This window comes from Fringilla coelebs (assembly GCF_963513975.1).
Source record: "Fringilla coelebs genome assembly, chromosome: 8".
NCBI classification, from domain to species: domain Eukaryota; kingdom Metazoa; phylum Chordata; class Aves; order Passeriformes; family Fringillidae; genus Fringilla; species Fringilla coelebs.
The window spans coordinates 28,088,287-28,109,369 of record NC_140066.1 but is presented as its reverse complement, the minus strand read 5'-3'; the positions used below and the strand labels follow the sequence as shown (position 1 = coordinate 28,109,369).

General features: G+C 39.0%; 1 protein-coding gene across 4 annotated transcripts in view; it reads right to left on the bottom strand.

Annotated features, from left to right (window-relative positions):
* VTI1A (vesicle transport through interaction with t-SNAREs 1A) overlaps positions 1-20,858 on the bottom strand; it is a 253,126-nt gene extending 232,268 nt beyond the window's left edge. For all 4 annotated transcript variants that reach the window (XM_084210020.1, XM_084210021.1, XM_084210018.1 and 1 more), the window contains exons 1-3: positions 20,725-20,858; positions 14,135-14,193; positions 9,826-9,936 (exon numbers count right to left, since the gene is read on the bottom strand). In XM_084210020.1, coding sequence (XP_084066146.1) covers positions 9,826-9,936; positions 14,135-14,193; positions 20,725-20,818 — 264 coding nt within the window. In that variant the 5' untranslated portion in view covers positions 20,819-20,858. The remainder of the gene's footprint in view (positions 1-9,825; positions 9,937-14,134; positions 14,194-20,724) is intronic.
* Positions 20,859-21,083: the final 225 nt, after the last annotated feature.

Below are 21,083 nucleotides of genomic sequence, written 5' to 3'. Positions count from 1 at the left end.
CAAATGGGGATCCCTGTGACAAAATATCAGCAGTTACGTGCCCCAAAATACCATAATGGAAAGTAACTTTTCAGATTTTGAATAAGAGAATTTACTTTGATATTAATGCAGTTATTCTCTCAAATAAAATATTAAATAAACACTTTTTTTCCCAGCTTGGTGACACAACCTAGCAAAAGTTACAGCTCGATTTAATAATGGCTCAGACCTTTACGCAGGAATCAGTGCAAAAGAGGTGTTAAATTCATAATGCAGGAGCATTTTCTAACTAAGGCTCAAGCCAGGACCCACCAGACACAATACAAGCCTTTTCTTTGACTTGCCAGAATTCACATTTGAATCTTTAGTGAACAGGTACAAAGCCTGCAATTGCAATTCAGTGTTTTCCACACTGACCAGGAGGGTAAGTTGGCAAACACTACCCTTATTCATTCTAGTCTTAACTTCTCAGAAAGTAAAAAAAAACCAAACTAAGGGCATGTTGGAAAGTTGTGGGGGTTCCAAAGGCATGCACAAATGCCACTCAATGGGAAACATGCAGAGCCCACACACACACTCCCCTTTTTCTTTCTCTTTATATGCCAGGCACCAAATATTTAGTTAGCAAAACCCTTTTTTCATTACACCCACGTGAAATGGTTAAATGTTACTATAGAGGGAAAAATTATTCCGTTCTACTGCTGATCCCTGAAGCCACCTGCTATATTCCTTTTTACTATCTGTAATCTTTCTATTTCTACTCTAATTTTCATTGATCACCTCTTTTAGGAGTGAAACCTCTGTAGTATTCATTAAATATTGGAAAAGGCCTATTTTCCTCACATTGGCACCCTAAAGGCAGTTTATAAAAAGCAAATGAAAAGTAAGGGAGGTGCTGCATTTGATCCACTTATTATAAATGTATACAAGCATTAAATTGTCAAATGTACAACTTCAGATCCTCTAGCCTTTGCAAGGATTTCCTCCCTAACTGAGCAAGAGCAGCAAGTTTAAATAGACTGTGTGGCCAAGAACCACTTTTTGTTGAGGTTGTACAGCAGCTTTAAGGGAAGCTGGCTGTATTTGGGACAGACTACTAAATGATTGCAGAGTAAAAATAAAAAGCTATCAAACAAAAGAACAGAGATATTTCACACTTTTTCCATATGTTTCACACAGTAAAGAACATTACTAGGAGGAGGCAGAATCACTCGAATACACTTCCAGCTCCATTTTTTTACTTTCTATTCCTTCCTCACTAAAAGCAGAAACAAGATGACATCTCCATTGCCATGAAAGTCCATCTTTTTTTACCTGATAGCAAGTTTCACAGAATCATGAAGTTCCTTCTGAGCTTATTACCAGTATGTTAAAAAGAACCAGCTTAGAGCACAAAATGGGAAGGTTTTTTCCTCAGACAAAAGAGGTGTGGTTTAGTTTTTAAATACCATTTGAAAACATTTGCAGCTAGAAGATACTAAGGAAAAGTATTATTTTTAAAAATCTTACTTACAGAAGGGAACAGCACTCTGTCCAACACTGATGACATCTGCCTAAATATCTGCTTTTTTCTTGAGTTAGAATTTGGGTGGAGGCAGAAACAAAAATTTACTATTTTGGTTAGTTAGAGAAATCAGCATGAAAAAAGGTGGACTTACTTTATTAAATGATTTTTCTTAAGAATCCCTGACACCTTTGAATTCATCTAACACATTAGCTTTTCACAAAGGCTGTTCAATCAGTTATAGTAGACTTCCTGAGAAAAGAGCCAGAAATGCAATTTCATCAAATTTTATTTCTATTGCACTAAATTTCAGTATTCCACTTTTGGAAACCCATGATCATAAAAATGAAACTATGCAAAACATGATACTGGCAACTCTGATTTCTTGTAAAACACACAAGTTAACATGTAACATCGCTAAATCTGTGCTGTGGAAAGCATCAGAAAGAAAGAGCAAATACATCCATCACTGTTTCTTTAACTCTCTTATTAACAAATCCAGAATGTATTTACATTTACAAGAACTTGCAACTAGCACAGAAAAACTGTACCATCCTAGTAACATTACCATAAATCTACAGGCTCCTGCTATTCTTTGGCAAAGGTTTTCAGCAGAAACAAGGTAACTAAAATATTATTAGTACTAGCAGAATATAATGAATGCTAGTATTTGTAATGTTTGACAACTGTTTGACAACCAGACATGCAATGTATTCAGTTATGCTAAGAGGTTTTTTTTAAACACTCCAATGTTTGCTTACAATGCCATGAGAATTTCAACAAGCATTTAATATGTAATGACCATATAAAATTTTCCCCTTGAATTCTGATTGAGAAAATATCAAGATAAAGAACAAACCTCTTGAAGTTGGATAGAAACAGTTATTTTTAACAGGAGTACTTATATTTCAAGTTTCTCTTCATGGAAGCAACAAAACCAAGCTGGCAAAAAAAGCTATTAACCACTCGTTTGCCAACTAATTTTTGACATGGGACAGTTAATCAGTCACAAATAAAAAGTTCACCATTTACCAGATGGCAACTTCACTATAAAGGGAAGCTATTTTTGACCATGGCAATTAGTCTTCTCATGTTTCAAACACTACATTCTATTTTCACATTAATTTTTAAATCTATGTGGCTTTAACTTAAAATAAACTGTACATCAAAAGAATGGAAAATAAACAGCCAGGAACACAATTTGACGAATTGGATTTATTTAGTTTATTTAGCTAAACAGGGTCCATTGGATCTCTTTAATAGGCTGACAGTTGCACTGGGCTGGTTAATAAAACATTCAACACAGTATCTTCAGCCAATATAGAAATGCAAATCCCACCAGAAATATTTTATTCATGAAACAGTAATTTCAGTTACTACCAAAGCAAAAAAAAAAAAAAAAAAGGCAAAAAGGAAAAAAAAAAAAAAAAAGGAACTGGGTGAAAGAAAAGGGGGGGAAGTGGCACTTGCTTTGCAAACAAACAGCGCCACCTAGCGTCACTGCAGGGACAGCACACGTCGGGGACGGCTGCAATTCATCCTGCCCCTGCCAGAAGGAACCTTCTCTGTATCTTTGTATTTTTTATGATTTACCAGTAGCACGCGTCTCTTCCTATTCAGTACTGAAATGCAAACTAGCCTCGCTCTAGCTGGCAAAAAAAAAACCAAACCCCAACAACAAAAAACCCACAATAACAAATAGCATCATAACACATTAAGGAAGTCGAGAGTGCAGTTCTAGCCTGAAAAGTAAACACGTTTAAATGGTGGGGATTTTGCTCAGTTTGTCCGATTTCTTTTTTGGTAATCTTTATGTTTCTAGCTCGTGCTAGAAACAAAATCAGACTTCTACTTAAAGGAGTGCAGGTGAGCAATACAATTTTCCTCATTCATCATTGCCCCCTACACCCACGTTGAACTACAGCACCTTTATTACTGCTGCTATCGAAAGCAGGACAGCAACAGCTGCTTCTTTTTGCACGACAGTATGGGAGTATCATTGGGTAGAAGAAGAAATCACTGAGGGAGTGGGAAACAATAAAGCCTCCCCCTTGTGACCCCCCCCTTTCTGCCAGCATTCACCTTTTCCATATGAAGTCACTTTACTCATCAGCTGGTTAGAAGAAATTCTGAGTGAGCATGGCTTCTTCCACTCTCTTTTAGAAAGAACAGCAAACATACTTCATTCTACTATTTTCAGAAGTAGAAGTTTTAAATTAAGAGCAAACTCCATGGTAAACAGAAAAATTGCTGAAATCTGAACATGTCTACAAACTATCAGCTGGTCTCCATGGACCACTTTTCAGCTTTAGTACAGAAACATTTAGTGTGTGAAGGAAGAAAGGAAAAAGGCAAGCATGCTTACAATGCTCTGAGTCATACACCTTCCATTATTCACAGCCCCCAGCCACACACAAGAGTTATCAGAGTCACCAAATCACCTCCTGAAAACACCTTTATCTGTAATCAGTCAGCCAAGTCTAAGCTACACAAACGTTTTTTTCTTAAAATCATGTGCATCACCTCCACCACAACTTGCTGAAGGACCAGCAAAGAGCCACCACAAAAGCCACCAGTCTCAGCCCTACGTGTTAACAGATGAGACAGACACAGAATTTCCTGGGAGGGTCAAGGGGGAGCTGGTTGAGAGAAGAATCTAGTCAAGGCATCAGCCTTGCTGCCATTAAAAGTTTGCTGCTTGGTTGCCCTCACCCAGCATATTACCCCTTCACACATCGAGTTATGAGATGCATCAGACACTTCCTGGTCAAACACGGGGTGATTCTTTGTAAGCAATACCTACAGAATTACAAAGCCCAGGAGCTAAGGTGTGTTTCACTGGTGTGGCCTCTCAGGGATCTCAGCTAAGATGATCATGTAATTAATTTAGATTAATTACAAATTAAGCATGTTAACTCCTGTTTTTCACACTTTCCTCCACAGAAAAGCATCACATCACTAGTAAATTCTGTTATGAAATAAATTTCCTTCCATCTTCATGCTTCCACACAAAAGAAAAAGAAAATTAAGACATAAATAACAAAAGAGCAAACTTTCTGCAGGGGTTCTAAGTTATACCACTTCCTAATATTTCATTAGCTTAGGCCATGAATGTTACAAAAAAAAAAAAAAAAAAGAAGAGTTTTTCCTGTATCACTTTTCCCCCATTTAAAATAGCAGTAATTTCAAAAGGTGAAACGCCTCCACCTTTTTCCACCACAAACCCAGCAGGGTGGGACACAAGTGAAAACAAGCTGAAGACAATGTGGAGTTAGCCTCCATAGAAAAGAAGCCAACCTAATGCTCAGGCATAGTCGGGCAGACAAATACCATATCAGAAGTTATTAGAAAAGTAACAGAGGAAAACAAACAGTACCTCTGTAAGGAGAAGTTTGAGTAGAATGTAAAGGAGTGATTACTTATCTCAAAAAGTATCTACAAAAATGGCAATGAAGGAACTTTTGTTCACAACATGCTTTTTCAAAATTAGATTGTCAAAGTATGTGGCCAGATAATTCAGATTCTTTCTTCTGAAACTTAGTTCAACCTTGCATGCATTAAAACTAATCCTCCACAGCCCCATTCAAAAGAGCTGTACTATTCACAGAGTGAAAACCAATCTGATTTCAGAACTCTATATGTGTCAACAGATCAGGTTTCACTAAAGGCACCTGTACCTGCCCAGGCAAGGTTCTTGTGCACACATGACATTTTGGCATGACAGATTCCTTGCTTTCAAGAGCACTGTCAGGGTACAACAATTAAGATACACACACAGCAGTCCCACACATGGCTCTCAATTTTCTAAGTACAGATTTATTGCATTATTTGCTTTATAAATCAAAATAACCCTGCAGCAACGGCTGAGTCTCTAAGTTTTAGTTTAAACTGGAGACCTGGGGAAGACTGGCCATAAAGATACAGCCAGCAACTTGTCATTTGACAAATGGTTTCACGTGCTTACCACCATATGTGTCAGGATAGGTAACTGAACCTGAAATGGGGGAAGTGGTGTTTGCTAAGAACAGCCAGAACACAACAGACACAGCTGAATGAGATGTTCAGGTGAGCTTCTGGACTCAGGTGGTATTTGAGACTCATACAAGAGAGCTAACTTTATCCAATAAAATTCCACTGGTTATCTCCTTAAATGTTTTTAAAGCTTAACAGCAGCTGAAGTTTTAACAGTAATCTGAAAAAGAACCTGCAGGAGGTATAAATTGTAAATATATACCTCACTAATGACTGAAGCTATTGTTAAATGCCAACAACGTTTAAATGTTTACTCAAGTTTTGTACAATGTATTTATGTATCTGCAAATTTGGCCCACCCCCCCTTTTTTTTTAAAGGTTATTCTGAAAGTCAGAATTACCAAAATCAGTAGCAATTCTGAGGATTTAAAAGGAATGAGCACTGAACTGATAACAAATGCTACCTGCAAGATTTACCTCTGTGCTGCCAACAAATAGGAAGAGTTCCTACGTAGCCTCCTTTATTTGATGGATATTTCTTCTTTCTCAATATGTTCATCTCATTTTCAACACTGATTGTAAAATATTCATTTTTGTAACACCAATGTTACTGTATAATGTGGTCTTACAAGATTTTTATATTTCCACATCTATTTGAATGCCTTATATGCCAGCAGAAACCTTCTCAGGAAAATAAATGCCTGCCTTTGGTTTTTTCTATTTTATGGTACCCTGACATTGAGCCAGTACATGGAACCCTGGGGATGGATACAAATGCTAGGAAATAACCACATATTTGCTAGGTTTATAGAGTCACATTTTCACATGGACTGGGATAGATTCAGCTCACAGTAATGTTTATAAAATCTGGAAGCCTTTTACCACTATATATCCCCACGATTTAAAGAAAACTGGCTACTTTTAGGTAACAATTAACATAAAATGCTTTATTTCTATGAAGAAACAGCACCTATAATCCATATACTTAAAATACCTTTTCTTGCTGTCAGAACTTACTTCAAGCAGGCACCATGGACATTCTACATATAAAACAGCCAGAAAAAACATATTTACAAGCCTAAACCTGTCACAGCACATGCTGCAGTTGAGAGGGCCATGATACACAGAGCATCACCATACAATATCAGGAGGCTTCAGGTGTCTGCCCATACAGAGTAACACCAAACCACTCCAGAAGGCTGCAAGCATTGGCCCCTCTTGTTCTTCAGCCCAACCTTTTATCCCCTCCTGTTGATGCACTGCCCCTGTGTGCCCTCTGCTCCCTTGGGTGTTGCTCAGTGCCCCTGGGCACTCCATGGCTCATTGCTGTCAGTGCTGCTCCCCTGCTGCTCACAGCTGTGCCCACAAACTGTGTGCCTACCTAAACTGCACAATGGTGCATCAGTAGATGCAGGGAAAACACAACCTGATAAGAAGATGGTTTTAAGCTTCAGGAGCTCTTTGGCAGGCGGTCCCCAAGCCGTGGAGCAGCCTGGAAAGCACAAGGTCTGAGATGTGCAACTCCACTTGGGGCCACAAGATAGAGCCAGCAGCACAAGATAGAGCCACGGCCCCGCAGTCCTTCCCGGAGCTAACGGGGACCAAAACCCTACAGAAACGAAAGGCCTGGGATGGGCTATTAAAAATGAGATCATAAACACAAGAGTTATATCTGCGAGTGAGAAAACACAGCATAAGGCTTATCAAACAGTTTCATTCTGTTTCAGTGTGTTTATCACAAGCCTGAAAGTTGGCTTTTGGAAATGTGTGCAGCTTTTCTGCAGAGAAGCATCACTTCATGCTTGCCCTGTTCTGGTATTTCTCTCCAGGGAAGACTGCAGAGTACTGAGGGGAGCATCAGAAACCACTCCTGCCTAAAGCTGAGGTGCAGTGCTCTCTCTGCTCCTTTTCCCCACAAGTATTCACAGTGCTGTGCTTCCTGAGTACTTTGTAAGACAAAATTGTGCTGTTCTTTTTTTCATTATCATTGTTCCCCTTCAAGAGAGAGGGCTCACACAGGGCAAGGTGGTTTTTTCTGCTTGGATATTAGTTACTGCAATTAGTGTGTAACCAACTATGCATGTGCAACCCAGTGCCTTTGCCTTCCAGTGCCTTTGCATCCTTTGCCTTCACGCACCCCTAGACAGCAGAGCACTGACACCTAACTGCAGGTCTCAAACCAACAAGGATTAGCAATGAGAGGAAATAAATCTCCTATTTGAAAGTTCTTCCTGTTTGATTACAAAGTTAGACATGAAAAGCCATGTTTGGAGTAACTCCTCTAAGTATAGCTCAAGAGAGCTTAAATCTGTATTTCTCAGATTATACTTCAACATAGTAAAGTGTAGAGGAAAAAAACCCCTACATATTCACAAAGATGCCACAGCAACTAAGAAACAGTATCACAGTGATGGCATTTTGTCATTATTACACACACTGCTCAAGACAAAATAAACTCACCAGTCACGTCTTAAATGTCAAAAATAAACTTTAATGTTGTTCATCCTGCCAGTAAAGAATGGACAAGTGAACAGTCCACAAACCTCATGTTTCCTTCTCCTAGCTTTAAACATGTTGCTATGCTGCTGTTTTCCATAACTGTTTGGGTAAGGGCAAATTTTCAGATACTATAAGGCATTCAAATAATAACAAGATCAATTCTCATGCTATGAATGAATATAAAATAAAACTACTACTGCTGGTTCTGCATTCATTTTACATTTGAAATACAGAACTTAATGAAAAAGACTGTGCACTGAGGTATGTAGTTTCTGCCATTAATTTTGTTCTGTAGTTTCCAAAAAGTTGCCATTTGCCTGGATAATAATCCAAAAAGGGTCTTAAATTCTTATGTACAAAATTAGAAAAATATCAGTACTTAGAACCTGGAACTATGTAAGGCATTTGGTTGTAACACCACTATTAACTTCATAAGAGATTTTTTTCAAGCACAGTTTTTTCTTCCAGCACTTTGCTCCATCCTTCACACCATTTTCTTTCCTTGATCTTCTGCTGAAGATCCTTGGGTTTGAGCTGTTGTTTCTATCCATTATTATGACCTGTTCCTTCCTCTTTCTCATGTTCTTTTTGCTTCTTCACTTTGAGCACAAACTTATGTTCTTGTGATCATGTAACTCTCAGTGCTATGATGCATTTGCTTGCACTCATTTCTCCTCTTCCATACAATGTTCAGCTCTGAACTCTCTCATTCTCACTTGCCTGGGAATATGAAAGTATGAATTCCACCATCTACCTACATATAGAAATAGGCCAGGAACAAATATATGCTGACAGCAAATTCTCACACATCTGAGAAGATAAACAGCATTCACAATTGGTCCAGAAATTGCTCTCTCTGGGAAGTCAGTGTTTGGCCACACACAATTCCCACTGGGGAACAGATGAGACTGCCTCTAAATTTTGATGCAAGTCTTTTTATTCCAGCATTCCTCAAACTTTACAAACTGCAACCATCTTCTCATACATTTTTGTGCAACTGCTCAACTTGGCAGAAGCACAGAGGAGTGACAGTCAGCTGGATTTCTTGGCTGCAGGTATAAACACTGACTCCCCTCCCCTGAAGGAATAAACTGCTGCCAGCAACCTGAGGAAATTCACAGTTCTCCAGTGAATGGAAAATACTGCCACTAGTTATTTCTTTCTCCCTACCCTGGAGGAACTGAGCTGCTGCCAATTAACATAGCATTTTCCTACACTTTGCAATCCCTTTGAACTTTTTCATGATTTTACAGGAAACAGTTTTGTCTCTATGTAAATCTATTCAGTGCAAATCCCAGTCACAAAAAAAGGACTGATAACTGTAGCAGAAGCCCCTAGACAAGGGAATCTTGTTAGTCTGCAGCCATTACTCAAAAAAATACAGTATTTATAACCAATTTGTACAAAAGCCAAGAAGAATCTAAGTGCAATGGAAAAGAAAACACAGTGACTAATAAATGAAGTGCACATGAGATAAACTACATTCAAAAATTCCACGGATTGGAGATTATACTGCTTTCATGTTACTGCCCACATCACTACAAGCTGCCATTCCTTAAGAAACAGGATTAAAAGCTGACTATTTTGCATACATCATGAACACTCACAATATTTAATGACAGAGATATAACAGAGTTGCAGGTTAAAGGGACAGGAGGCTAGCAACTGGAATATTGGTATGGGACTCCTGCTAAAAGAAAAGATTCTTTTACCTAGTTTGGTTTTCATCTGTCCACATACACAGCAAGACACAGGCAGTACTCATCTCTCACACTAGTCAAAAATGCCCTCTCATTTGCCTGAACAACAGGATTGTTTTATTTTTAAAATTCTTAGAGATGCCATCTTTATGTAATAAGTTAAAAACTCACAAAGTCAGCTTCAAGTTTTCCCATTTCTTGTTTGTAGCTCCTCATTCGACTGCTGTACATCCCTCGGCTTTGAGGTGGGATCTCTCGGACTTCAAGTTCCATCTGCTCAAGCTGACAAATGAAAATAAAGAGGAGATATATAAAACAAAAGATTAATTAAAGCAAGAACAAATTTACCTAAGTTTAAGAAATATACTTAAGTTCATGAAATATTCCTTCTTTATAAGGAAAAATGTTGCTTATTCTGCAATATACAATTTATCAAAATCTTTGCACAATCTTAAGTCAAGAAACAAGTGACAACATTAGTAATATTAACACTCAGAAGGAATGATTTGAGCCAAACATTTCTGGATTTCAATTCCAACTGTGATGAAGACATCTTATTACCAAAAAAAAAAAAAAAAAAAGTAAAACTGAGGATAATTCCTGCAAATGAGCATAGTTCAAAAGAAAGCCTACCTTCATCTAGCTGTGCAGTTTTGGAAACCATTGGCTGAAAAAGCTATTTTACTTATTTATATATATATATATATGTAAAGTTTTATTTTCCACCAGTCTGTGTGTTTAATAAAGTAATTCTTATGATTAATAAATACTTCTTTTTTTCTCTAAACATTGCTAACTCAGCAGACTTACATAACCTCAATTGTCTACCTAAATCTATGTCCCAAATTTATAGGTAAGAATATTAAATAGCTAAATTTCAGGATTCAGTGACAGTGCTCTTCAAGAACTTGTTTACAGTCAAATGGATTAAAAAATTAGAGACATATTCTATCCTTCAAAAGCTTTTTTTCTTGCCATGTAGAATTCTAAGGGGTCTGAAATACAAGGATATGGTACAGGGGTAGAGCAAATTAAAAGTCATAAATGAGGGCTGCTAATTACCTGCCCACTGAGTCCTGGAGCCTGCTCTATGTGGTGCTGTCTGTTCAGGAATTCTGTTTTGAATGGCAGAAGAATCCCACACCTGCCTTTTAAAATCTTTCCAATTTACTTAAAAATGATAAAAGAATACCTCTCCTTGGTTGTTGTAGGCACCTGAAACAATATTTACACATCTCCTACTGATCTTGGTTGAACAATATGGCATAGGAGCAGAAATGCTTTTCAATTAGGGTCCCAGGCTACTGGTTGCAGATCTTCACAAGGGACTGCTAGAATTTATTCCTATGTAATCACTTGCTTACACTTTGAAATTTCATCCTCATATCATAAGAAAAGCATCTGAATTTAATCAATGGAATTGCCAGATACTCGAAAGTCATTTTGCCTGATGTATTCTGATTATACAAAATTATATTCAATAAAAACTATAAAGCAGACTTTAATTAAATAGTCACTAATGAATTGAAACACACAAAGCAATTTCTAATTCTACCCAGTTCTTTAGCTCAGGCTTAACTTTCCAAAGGGATATTATAAATTAAACCAATAGCTGGAATTAATAGCTTATTTCTTATCAATTTCATCTTAATATATTTGAGCTCAAATGTTCTATAAACATTTCCCTCATACATATATATTTATATTTATTTTAATGAAGTCTCAATTCTTGTCTGTTACATAAAAACAAAATCATATACCAGTAAATCCAGAATTTGCACCAACAATCAGACCATGATCCATGACACCTAAAATGTTCATTCTAAAGAGTCAATATTAGAGAGTGTAAGGTCCAAGGAACAACAATGAAACATACTTAGGTTGACCAATATTTACCAATGTTTTTTCATCATGAGATTAAATGGGTGCATTTTGTGCCTGGGCTGAGAAATTTCCATGAGAAGCCATGCAGAACCTAGTGGTCCAAGTAAGGGTGAACCTAAATGCAACCTAATTTCATGCATCTCCACTTTCAGAACTCGTATTATTGGTCATAAAGTCATATTTTTCATAAACAAGCAAAAGCAGAGCAGCCCTTCATATTTCCATTCAATAATACAGCAAAGTAGTGTGGCTGAAGTCATCCATTCCAAAATAAGTTTCCCCCTCCCACAGGAACTTCTCCATATGAATCTGCTCTGGACTCTGGAATCAGAGGCTATATTTTAAGAAACTTGTAAGCTTCACTATTTTATTCTGATTCTAAAGCCCTGGAACTAAAATAGAGATCTAAGCTAAAAAACACAAGACAAGAATAACCCAGCATTTGCAACACAACAATTTTGTGATGCATTCTTCATCAAAGATAAAGGCAAATAACAGAGAGTTTTGTCTTCTTAAAAGCAGAATTTCACTCAAAAATTCACAATTCTTCTGGCACACACTAGATTTTATACTCAATTTCCCCAAGGTTAGCTCAACAATCATCTTTCTTAAAAACCTGTTAAAAATAACAATTAGATACTCCACATTGGATGTAGAAAAACAGGATTTCTCTCCAGAGATTTCTTACTCCACAGCTCTGGCTTGAAAAGGCAGCCTGGGAGTCTGAAAGTCTTCATGTCAGTTCTGCACATATATCAAATCAATTACACCAGTGATTTTACCCAAACAAAGCAGACAGTGTTTTAAAACCATCACTGGTTAGTGAACACAAATAAATTATCTCTATAATAATATTTATAATACATGAGAGTTATTTCTTAGCCAAGTAGGAAATAAAAAAAAAAAATCAGCTAATCCCAGCTTTGACTACACAAGACAATGGAGCAAACCAATGTATGAAAACCAGTAAGCAGCAAGGAATTAGGTTTATTTTGATTTTCTACTGTAGCCTCTAGTTTAAAATAGGATCCTCTTAATCAGTTCTGTTATTAGCAGGTTTGTTCAAATTGATTTCTAAACCCAAGCCTTGACATTAATCACAAACATGTTGGGTAATTGCTTAAAGCCAATAATTGAATCTAAAGATCTAAAACAAAAGTGTGAAAGAAAAGCCAATACATTAAATGAAGATCATCATTAGCATAAAAATACAAATAATAGATTTATATTTTAATCTTGTAATAAATACAAATATAGATGATCTTTTCCTGACATAAGGAGAGAAGTAAGAAGCCATTAACTCAATTTCTGCTCCTTCCAATCTACTTGGAGTAGAAAACCAAATCTGAATGACCACCCACACTGGAGCTTCTCTGTACTGCTCTGTCTTTTGCCATGAAAACTTGTAGTGAAAATGAGCTGAAAAACATTTCTAGATTTCTACTTTTTGCAGCTGTTTGAATATGAAAGTGCCCAAAATGCCTTAATATATCTTCAGAACATCATCATGAGATGAGACAATAATTTTACCGTGTGTCTCACTGGGAATACCAAATCAGAGAGGTAAGGTGCCTTGTCATCCTCACAAGGCAAAACTGCAGGAAGTCATCCCAAGATCCAGCTTTACTGGATGCTATTCCAATGCTCTGGTCTACAAGACAAATTCTGTTTTTAAACCAAAAGTGCCATGCATGCCTACAAACAGCCAAGAGACTTTTTTCTTCCTACGCCACTTCAAAAAGTTAATTTTATTACTTGGTTAGTAGCCAAAAAATTGATTTAAGTTTTTTCTATTACAAGAAATTCTAGGGTAGAAAGGCTAATTTCTTCCCTGTCCTAACGTTCAGATTACATTTCTGACATTAGATACACCAAACCCATTTGCAAGCAATAAACAAAAGCATCTTCAGATAAGGAACTATTTGCCATGTGGGAAAAAGACAATCTCAGCTCTCACCAACACCTCTGCTCAGTTACTCCACATCTACAAAACTTTATTCTTACACTCCTCCCACATGGAAGACACTACAAACTGTAATAGGAACAAAATAAATAAAGGAGTCACAGTTACTTAACACATGTTAAGCACCTACTGGGGTTTTTTTGTCAGTATGAGCCACAAACTAATGCTTGGTTAACAGCTACACTCTTCTTGGATCAGTGACCCACACTGCCATGGGCTCCTTGTCCTCACCTTTATGTCTCACTTGCTAAAATGGAAAAAAAGATCTACTGCTCTACAAGACAGTCTGTAGATGACATTAATTTGGTGCTTGGGTCTTACAAGCCAAAAACAAAGTCATGGTGTGTTAATATTTAATTCCATTCCTAAAGACCTAGTATACAACTCTGTCTGTAACTATTTATTGACAGATAGCAATAGTGCAAACCTTGCATCACTTAACACAGGATTAAAAAAAGATACACTCTTCTCGTATTTCATATCCTCAAACAAGAACAATTTCAAGACTACAATTTCATTTTCTAATATATCATTGTTAAGTATTTTTAGGGCATGGGTGTTAAGTGTTATTATCAATGATCCTATTACTTTTGTTAGGAATTTGCAGTTAACATATGAAAAGCCAGAACATACCAGTTCCCTTGCTTCTTCGAGCTGTTTCTCAACATTTGCAACCATCTGCTTCTTCTCATCTGAAACAGAATTGTGAAAATATAATTGTGCTCTTACCATGAAAGAAAAACATACCATTTCAAAAGATTGTATGTATCAGCTAAAAGAGACTCTAGATTTATTTTGTGTGACATCCTCACACAGGGTGATGCACATATTAGTAATTAAAAAAAAAAAGAAAAAAGACTGGAGAATCCTTGAATTTCTGCCCTGTTATGCAGAATTTTCTAGTTAGGAAAGCACTTACAGCTGCTGCAGCTGTAGGAATTATGCCTCAGCAGGCACTTGTTGGTGTGTACAAATGCATGAGAAGGCACATGCACACACCAAATGGAAAAAAAATAATTTAAGAACAAAGGCATAATAGATTCACTTGCAAAACATGAGATGCACAAAACCAAGCATCCCAATTAAAATTAATTCAGGCTCTGAAGAAAAATGGTGTTTCTATTCCCCTGCTCCTATGCTGGGTCTAGAATTGTTTCTTTTGCTTCAACAGATAGAAAATGAAATGCCACAGATACTACAAGAAAACCACTGTCTTCTAGTAACAGTAAAAATGGAGATTAGTAATAAAATATAGAATTTTTTAAAAATTCAAATAAGTTTTAAGCTATACATAGCAATCACATCTGCCAGGTTCCCCAGCAAGGCTATATCCCAGCTAAAGAGACTGACTTTTGTCCTGCCTCCAACCATCCATTTGCAGGCAGAATGCAGTCTGAACTGAGAACTGAAATTCAGTGTCACATCATCCCAAGTGCTTCACAACAGCATGAAAGGGGACTGAGAAATATTCAGACACTGGATAATAAAATGTCCCCACACTGCTTCATGACATGGGTATTCAAGGGTTTCCATCCCACTATCACATCTTCCAGCCTTCAGACTCTAAATCCACCCATTGTGTCAATGAAGTTAACAAAACTCTGAACATACAAATGGCTTGTTTGAAACCAGGAGTAACAAGAGACATCTGTACTAGTGGTCTGCCTGATGAAGCAGATAAAAAGTGAATGCCACCAAAGTGTCTCCAGTCACAGCTCCCCAGAGGTCACAATGGATAACTCTATGTCAGCGCAAGATTTAATCATGTGTCTCTAAACTTCAGAGCTTTGTTTTCAAGACTGAATCTCCTTGCACCCCTTCCACATGATCTCTTTCTATCCTGGAACTGACACATTAAAGACCAAAAGGGACAATCTGATGATCTTCGATCCTCTGCATTCCACAAACCACTGAATTTCATGAGAGAACCCCTTTAATAAAGGAACATAAATCAGCTTCTCATGGCTGAAATCCATCTATCTTCTCATTCACCTCAAATACTCTACACTGTCATTCAAGGACATGGGAACATCACAATCTGTCCTTCCTCAGTTACATATACTGGAGCTCTGCCTGCACAGAGGGTCAGGCTTGGGACCATCTTTCCTGCAAATCTGGAATTCACCCTGCCACATCTGGTGGATTCTGCCACAGCAGAAGAAGCAGGAAATATTTTCTGTGTAGCACTTTTAGTTTTCTGCAGGCAATGTCTTCCTTTAATTCCCCACCAGGTTCTTATGATAGCACCTAGGCCAGAAAATTCAGCACTTTATCTTCCTAACACAAAAAAACCAAAGAAATCTGCCCCTTCCCCTTCCCACCCCTCCCCCCCAAGCCCCCCCATATATTTCTGTTCTCATATCCCAAAACACCCCTGCTTTTCCCACCATTTGGAAGTCAGCAAGATGACGATGGACAAAAATAAAAACAATGAAAGGTATGAAATACACAACACCATTTTATTGAAGCTGAAATAAAATTTTAAAACATAGCAGCAAAAAATAAATGTAGTATAGCATTTTCAGTACTTCCCTGAGTTGTAGTGGATCACAATTTTCATACACATTTAGTAACCTGAAATGTAGGGATATAAAGTTGGGCGGTTTTGGAATGTATTTCATACTGAGCCAATTCTGCCTGTACTTGTGATTACAAGAACTACCCAGCACTCCACTGGCCAGTAAAATCTTACTCACCCACAAAGAAATTTAGCTACAGACTTTTTGTAGCGAAAACTCATTAGTACAGAAGAAGGTCTAGCTAAAACTACTCCCATAAAATTAGGAGGAGAGGGTATTCAAATGATGGTTTAGTTAATTAAATTTTAAAGCAACTCCAGATTTTAATACTGGCCCAGGTACATAAACACCCAGGTGCTGCCTTTGTTTTTCCTTCAAATACAGATATGTGAGCAGGCACACAGCAACATCCCAGCACTGCAGCTCTGGAGCAGGATCTTCAGACTTCCAGGAGAGCAGCTAACCTTGTTGCAACTGCTGATCCTCTAGGGCACACAGTACCATGTAACCGTGGTTTCCAAAGCATTTCTTTTCAGTTTCACTTTTCCTTCAGTGGTTAAGCAAAGGAAACAACTTATTTCACAGCCAGAATCCCCATAGGAAGGGGAGCACAGTACTCACAGGATGACTTGCTCAGAGACTGAAAGTGAGATGGAAATTCTGGTGATGAAGCGAGGAAGTTCCTCTGGGTAAGAGAAGTTTGCCACTAATCAAGTAGATCAGGATAAACAAGTTACAGTCTAATTAAAAATGCTCATATTGCTAACTGTATTAGTCCACTGTGACTTAGCAGTTCTCAACCTGCCTACTCAATCACTTCTCTAAATACACTTCCACAGGAAATGAAGTAAAAGGTGCTTTATAACTTTTTGTTTCGATTGAGAATTCAAATATCCTTTAGAGAAAATAAAAAACCATGTAATTTTAAATGTAATTTTTCCTTACATTGCTAGACAGAATGTCCCAAACAAAATATTCCACATAGCTTGTATGATTTGAGTGGTGAAATTGACAAACTATGGCTAAAGACTGGAAACAAAAAGGGGATTTCCTCTGTGGAGGATTGCAAAGAAATCTGTTCTCTGTTTGTACACAAGGTTATGTAAGTTTCTTAAAAGAAACAAGCTTTCACTACATTTTCCCCTGTTCCTTCAGCTTTGACCTGGCATTAGACACTTTCTTTTCTCCCAAAATACAGCAGTTACAGAAAGGTGGGAATCTGTCAACAAGGTTGGAAAGATAACACAGGACTGGTTTGATCTCAAAGTCAACAAAGAGATTAAAAAAACCTGGATCAAGACTGAGTAGTCCCACCGCTCGTGGAATTGCATCTTTTCATTAGCACATGCTGAGGAAGAGACTGAGTAACAAAGAGCTTCAGCTCTCAGACCACTTGCTGATGTTGCTGGGCTCACTCAGGTGGTTACATGTTCACCACTGCCAGAAGTTACTGTCCAACAGCAGAGACAAATGGAACAGTACATGCATTTCTCTCTTTGAGTTACAAAACTGGGTTCAAGAGGCATAACATAATGAGCCAGACCTGAAACTGAGACAGGAAACTTCAGTGCAGGAGTACAACAGAAAATTAAAGCTTTCTTCAGCTAAACCTGTTAGCAACTGAAATGCAGCACTTTGATTGCCCAGCAGAAAATGCAGATACCAAGTATCACAAGAATGGCAGCACTCCAATCCATAGCCATCAGAAACCAGAGGCTACTGTGCTGGGGGAATAGACTAAGTATCACCATTTGTGCTGAGAAAACTCTCTTTCATATCAAGCAGTCAAAATCTGTATGAAGTTTTGGCCAAATGATAAGACAGATGTTTCTCTGAAACACCAAGGAGCATTAATAAATCACATCAGTCAATGATCTTCATTCTTCAAAGACCTGCAGCAGCAACACAGAAAATCTATTTAAAAGGCATTTCTCTATTTATAACTTTCTTTAATCCCCCAGGTGATGTCTGCCTCAACAGCAGAAGACATTTCTTCCCAAGATGTTCTATTGTCCCTGCTGCTTATTGTTTCTGCGATATCAGAGAGCCTTTGTTACATTTCTTGCTGAACTACTTATGCATTTGTGACAACAGGACTGTCAGCTGAGCCATCATCCTCCTGGAAGACAGGACAGCATCATGTCCCGACAACAGGGAATGCAGGAATGTTGCAAAACCAATTAAGCAGCATTTCTCCATTAGAGCAGGTCCATCTTGGGCAGCAGAGGGAAATAACCAGTCACTAGACTTCAGGAGATCTCTCTTTATTATGCAGAGTGGCACAAGTCCTTACACCTTTCAATCTGCTTCTTCCAGCGGGGAGGAAGAAGGCCATCAGCAATCTCTCAAATCACTGCTGCTGCAAACTGTCACCTCAGCTCCCCTCCCACCTCACAATCCTCTCTTTGAGGCTCTCCCAGTCATCGCCACAAGAACTAACTGGAACTTCTGGTGATGAAGCAAAGATCTTGCAAATGTTCCTATTAAGAAACAAGGGAAAAATGTGTATTTAAAATATTTCAGATAAAGTGTTCAGCATAATCAGAGATTTCTTTTTCCAAGTGGTCAAATGCCTCTGCTAGCTAAGACTGCAGTTTGTTTTGAAGTCATAGAAATTTTTTTCCCCTGATGAAAGACAGAATAGCCCTGAAAACAGAGGCAATAGCTAAGCCATAAATGTACAGTGCAAGAAGCAGCTATAATGCAAGTCAGTTCAAACCCCCTATAACCAACCACAAATATAACATGGAATGAAAAAAATTAACTTTTGTCTTATCTTGACTCCATTTAGCCCAGTACCACATTCCTGGTCCTGCAGGGAACATTCATTCTGTCTCCTCCAAGAGGATGGCAAATTCTATTAAAGAAGTAACCTTCTAAGGGTGTCATAAAAGAGTGATGATTTCAAAGCCTGCTGCTTCCAGGCTATGTCACTGTTGAAGCCAATACTCTTTAAACATCTTTTATTTAAGCTCCAAAATCTCCCTAAGTGAATAAGGGAGACTGATTCAAGGAGAGGATTATGGAAATCCACTACTATTATGCAGAATATCCTTCATATTCTTCCTACTATGGAACAGACTCTGATGACTTCCAGAATCTATACAATAAGGAACTCAAATCTCTATTCTTTACAATTAGGGAATTAAATCTCTCTTTTCCTATAAATCAATCTGACACTACTGCTTTTCAGAGTGATCCAGTAGTGTATTTATGATGTCTTCCTGCTCCTACCAGAGGTCCTTAAATTGCCTTTGTGAAGGATTCCCTGCATCATCTCAGCAAATGGTTCCAGTGGCCATTTACAGGTTAAATATAATTTCAGAGCAGATTAAAATACACAGCAGTTCTAAAATTCAATCACAGGAACTCTGAATCTCTCTCATCTCTTCATTTTGTAAGTTTCCATTCAAAAACAAACAAAATTTTCCACCTCAGCTGCAGGTTCTGACTGAATTCTCTCTGTGTTCTTGCTGTTAAGATCAAGAGCAAAACATCTTTGTTAAGCCAAGGCAAAGGCATAATTTCCTTTAACCACAGAACTCAACCCTGTTTTTTCAGAAGACTTTCGAACTTGCTAAGATTAGAATTGGACATAACCTTCTAAAATCAAAAATATATTTTATTCAAAATCCCCTGAGATCACACATTTTAGTTGACCACCTACCTCAAATCCTGTTTAGAGTCACTACTTCATCAGCTCATGATGCATTTCCCACTCTAAAAGTAGGATGTTATTCTTTGGTCCTGGATGCATGATACCTTTTCCTTTAGTCATATGGAAAAGTACACCATTAGTATGTGTTTACTTCCTTCTCACACAGCATCCACTCCTATGGTTAAGGGTCCCAGATTTCTGGGTAATATGCACAAGAAGCAGCAGCAGAAGTATTAAATGAGCTGGAAGAGGCATTAAGCTGAGCTACAAGAGGAACAGATGGGAAAACCACGAGTGTCAGCTTCCCTCCTTCTCACACTCAGAGCCCTACACGGGGGCACTGATTCCTGTGTGCTGGAAGGTTCAGCTGGGCTGATTAACAAGATTAAAATTTTCATCTTTCTACTCCTACAGACAGTGTTGACTCTACTGCAGGGATACATCATGAATTAGACCATGAACGCTGCAGGCTACTGACAAACACATTAAGGTAAATGAACACAGATTTCCCTGAATCTGCTCCTGCCTGTGAGTCACCACAGTCAATTATCCAAATCAAACGTACGAGGAGTAGGCAGCAAAAATACTGATTCAGATTAAGCCACACATAAAATCTGTCTGTGCCACAGGAAAAACACTTGATTTCCATTAGCGATGTCGTGGCATGATCACAATAAAGAGGACTCAGCAGCAATGCTGGCACAGGGAGCATCCCCCAGCAGCTCTGCTCAGCCCTTCAGGTGCACTGGCGTAACTCCCCCAGAGCCGGGCAGAAGGGAAGGGCTGATCCTTACAGGTGACCAGCGAACAAATATTCGGTCAGATCATCCTTAACACATCCCAAGAGACAGCTCGCTGCTGGGACAGACCCGGGCCAGGGAGGTGACAGTGCTGCGTAAGGAGCGAGGAGTCACACCGGTGAGAGCTCGCTAAACCACGCCGGCACCTCCCGCCACCGCCCTGCGCGCCCAGCGCCGGCAGCTGGAGCGGCTCTCGCGTACGGGCCTGCGGAGCGAGGGCCGCGGGGGCGCAGAGCAGCCGCTCACCTCCTACCAGCTTCGGCACCTTCCCGATGCGGCCCGTGATCTCTGCCGTGAGCACGGCGAAGTCCTGCTCGTAGCTCTCGAAGTCGGAGGACATCGCGGCGATGGCGCTGCCGGTGCCGGGGGCGCCGCTCCGGACCGCGCCGCTTCCGCGTTCTGCCACACCAAAACGCCACCCTGCCCCCGGGCGCCTCGCCACACGTTCCGGCGAAACTCAGGCGATTTAACCGGCACGGCTCAGCTCCTCTCGGCCGTCCCGACAACCCCTGAGCGGCCTCGGCAAGCGGGATCGCGCCGCACCGCAGGCACCGAGGAGAGGCGGCAGCGACGGGTCACTCTCGCCCCGCAGCCCCTCATGCCCC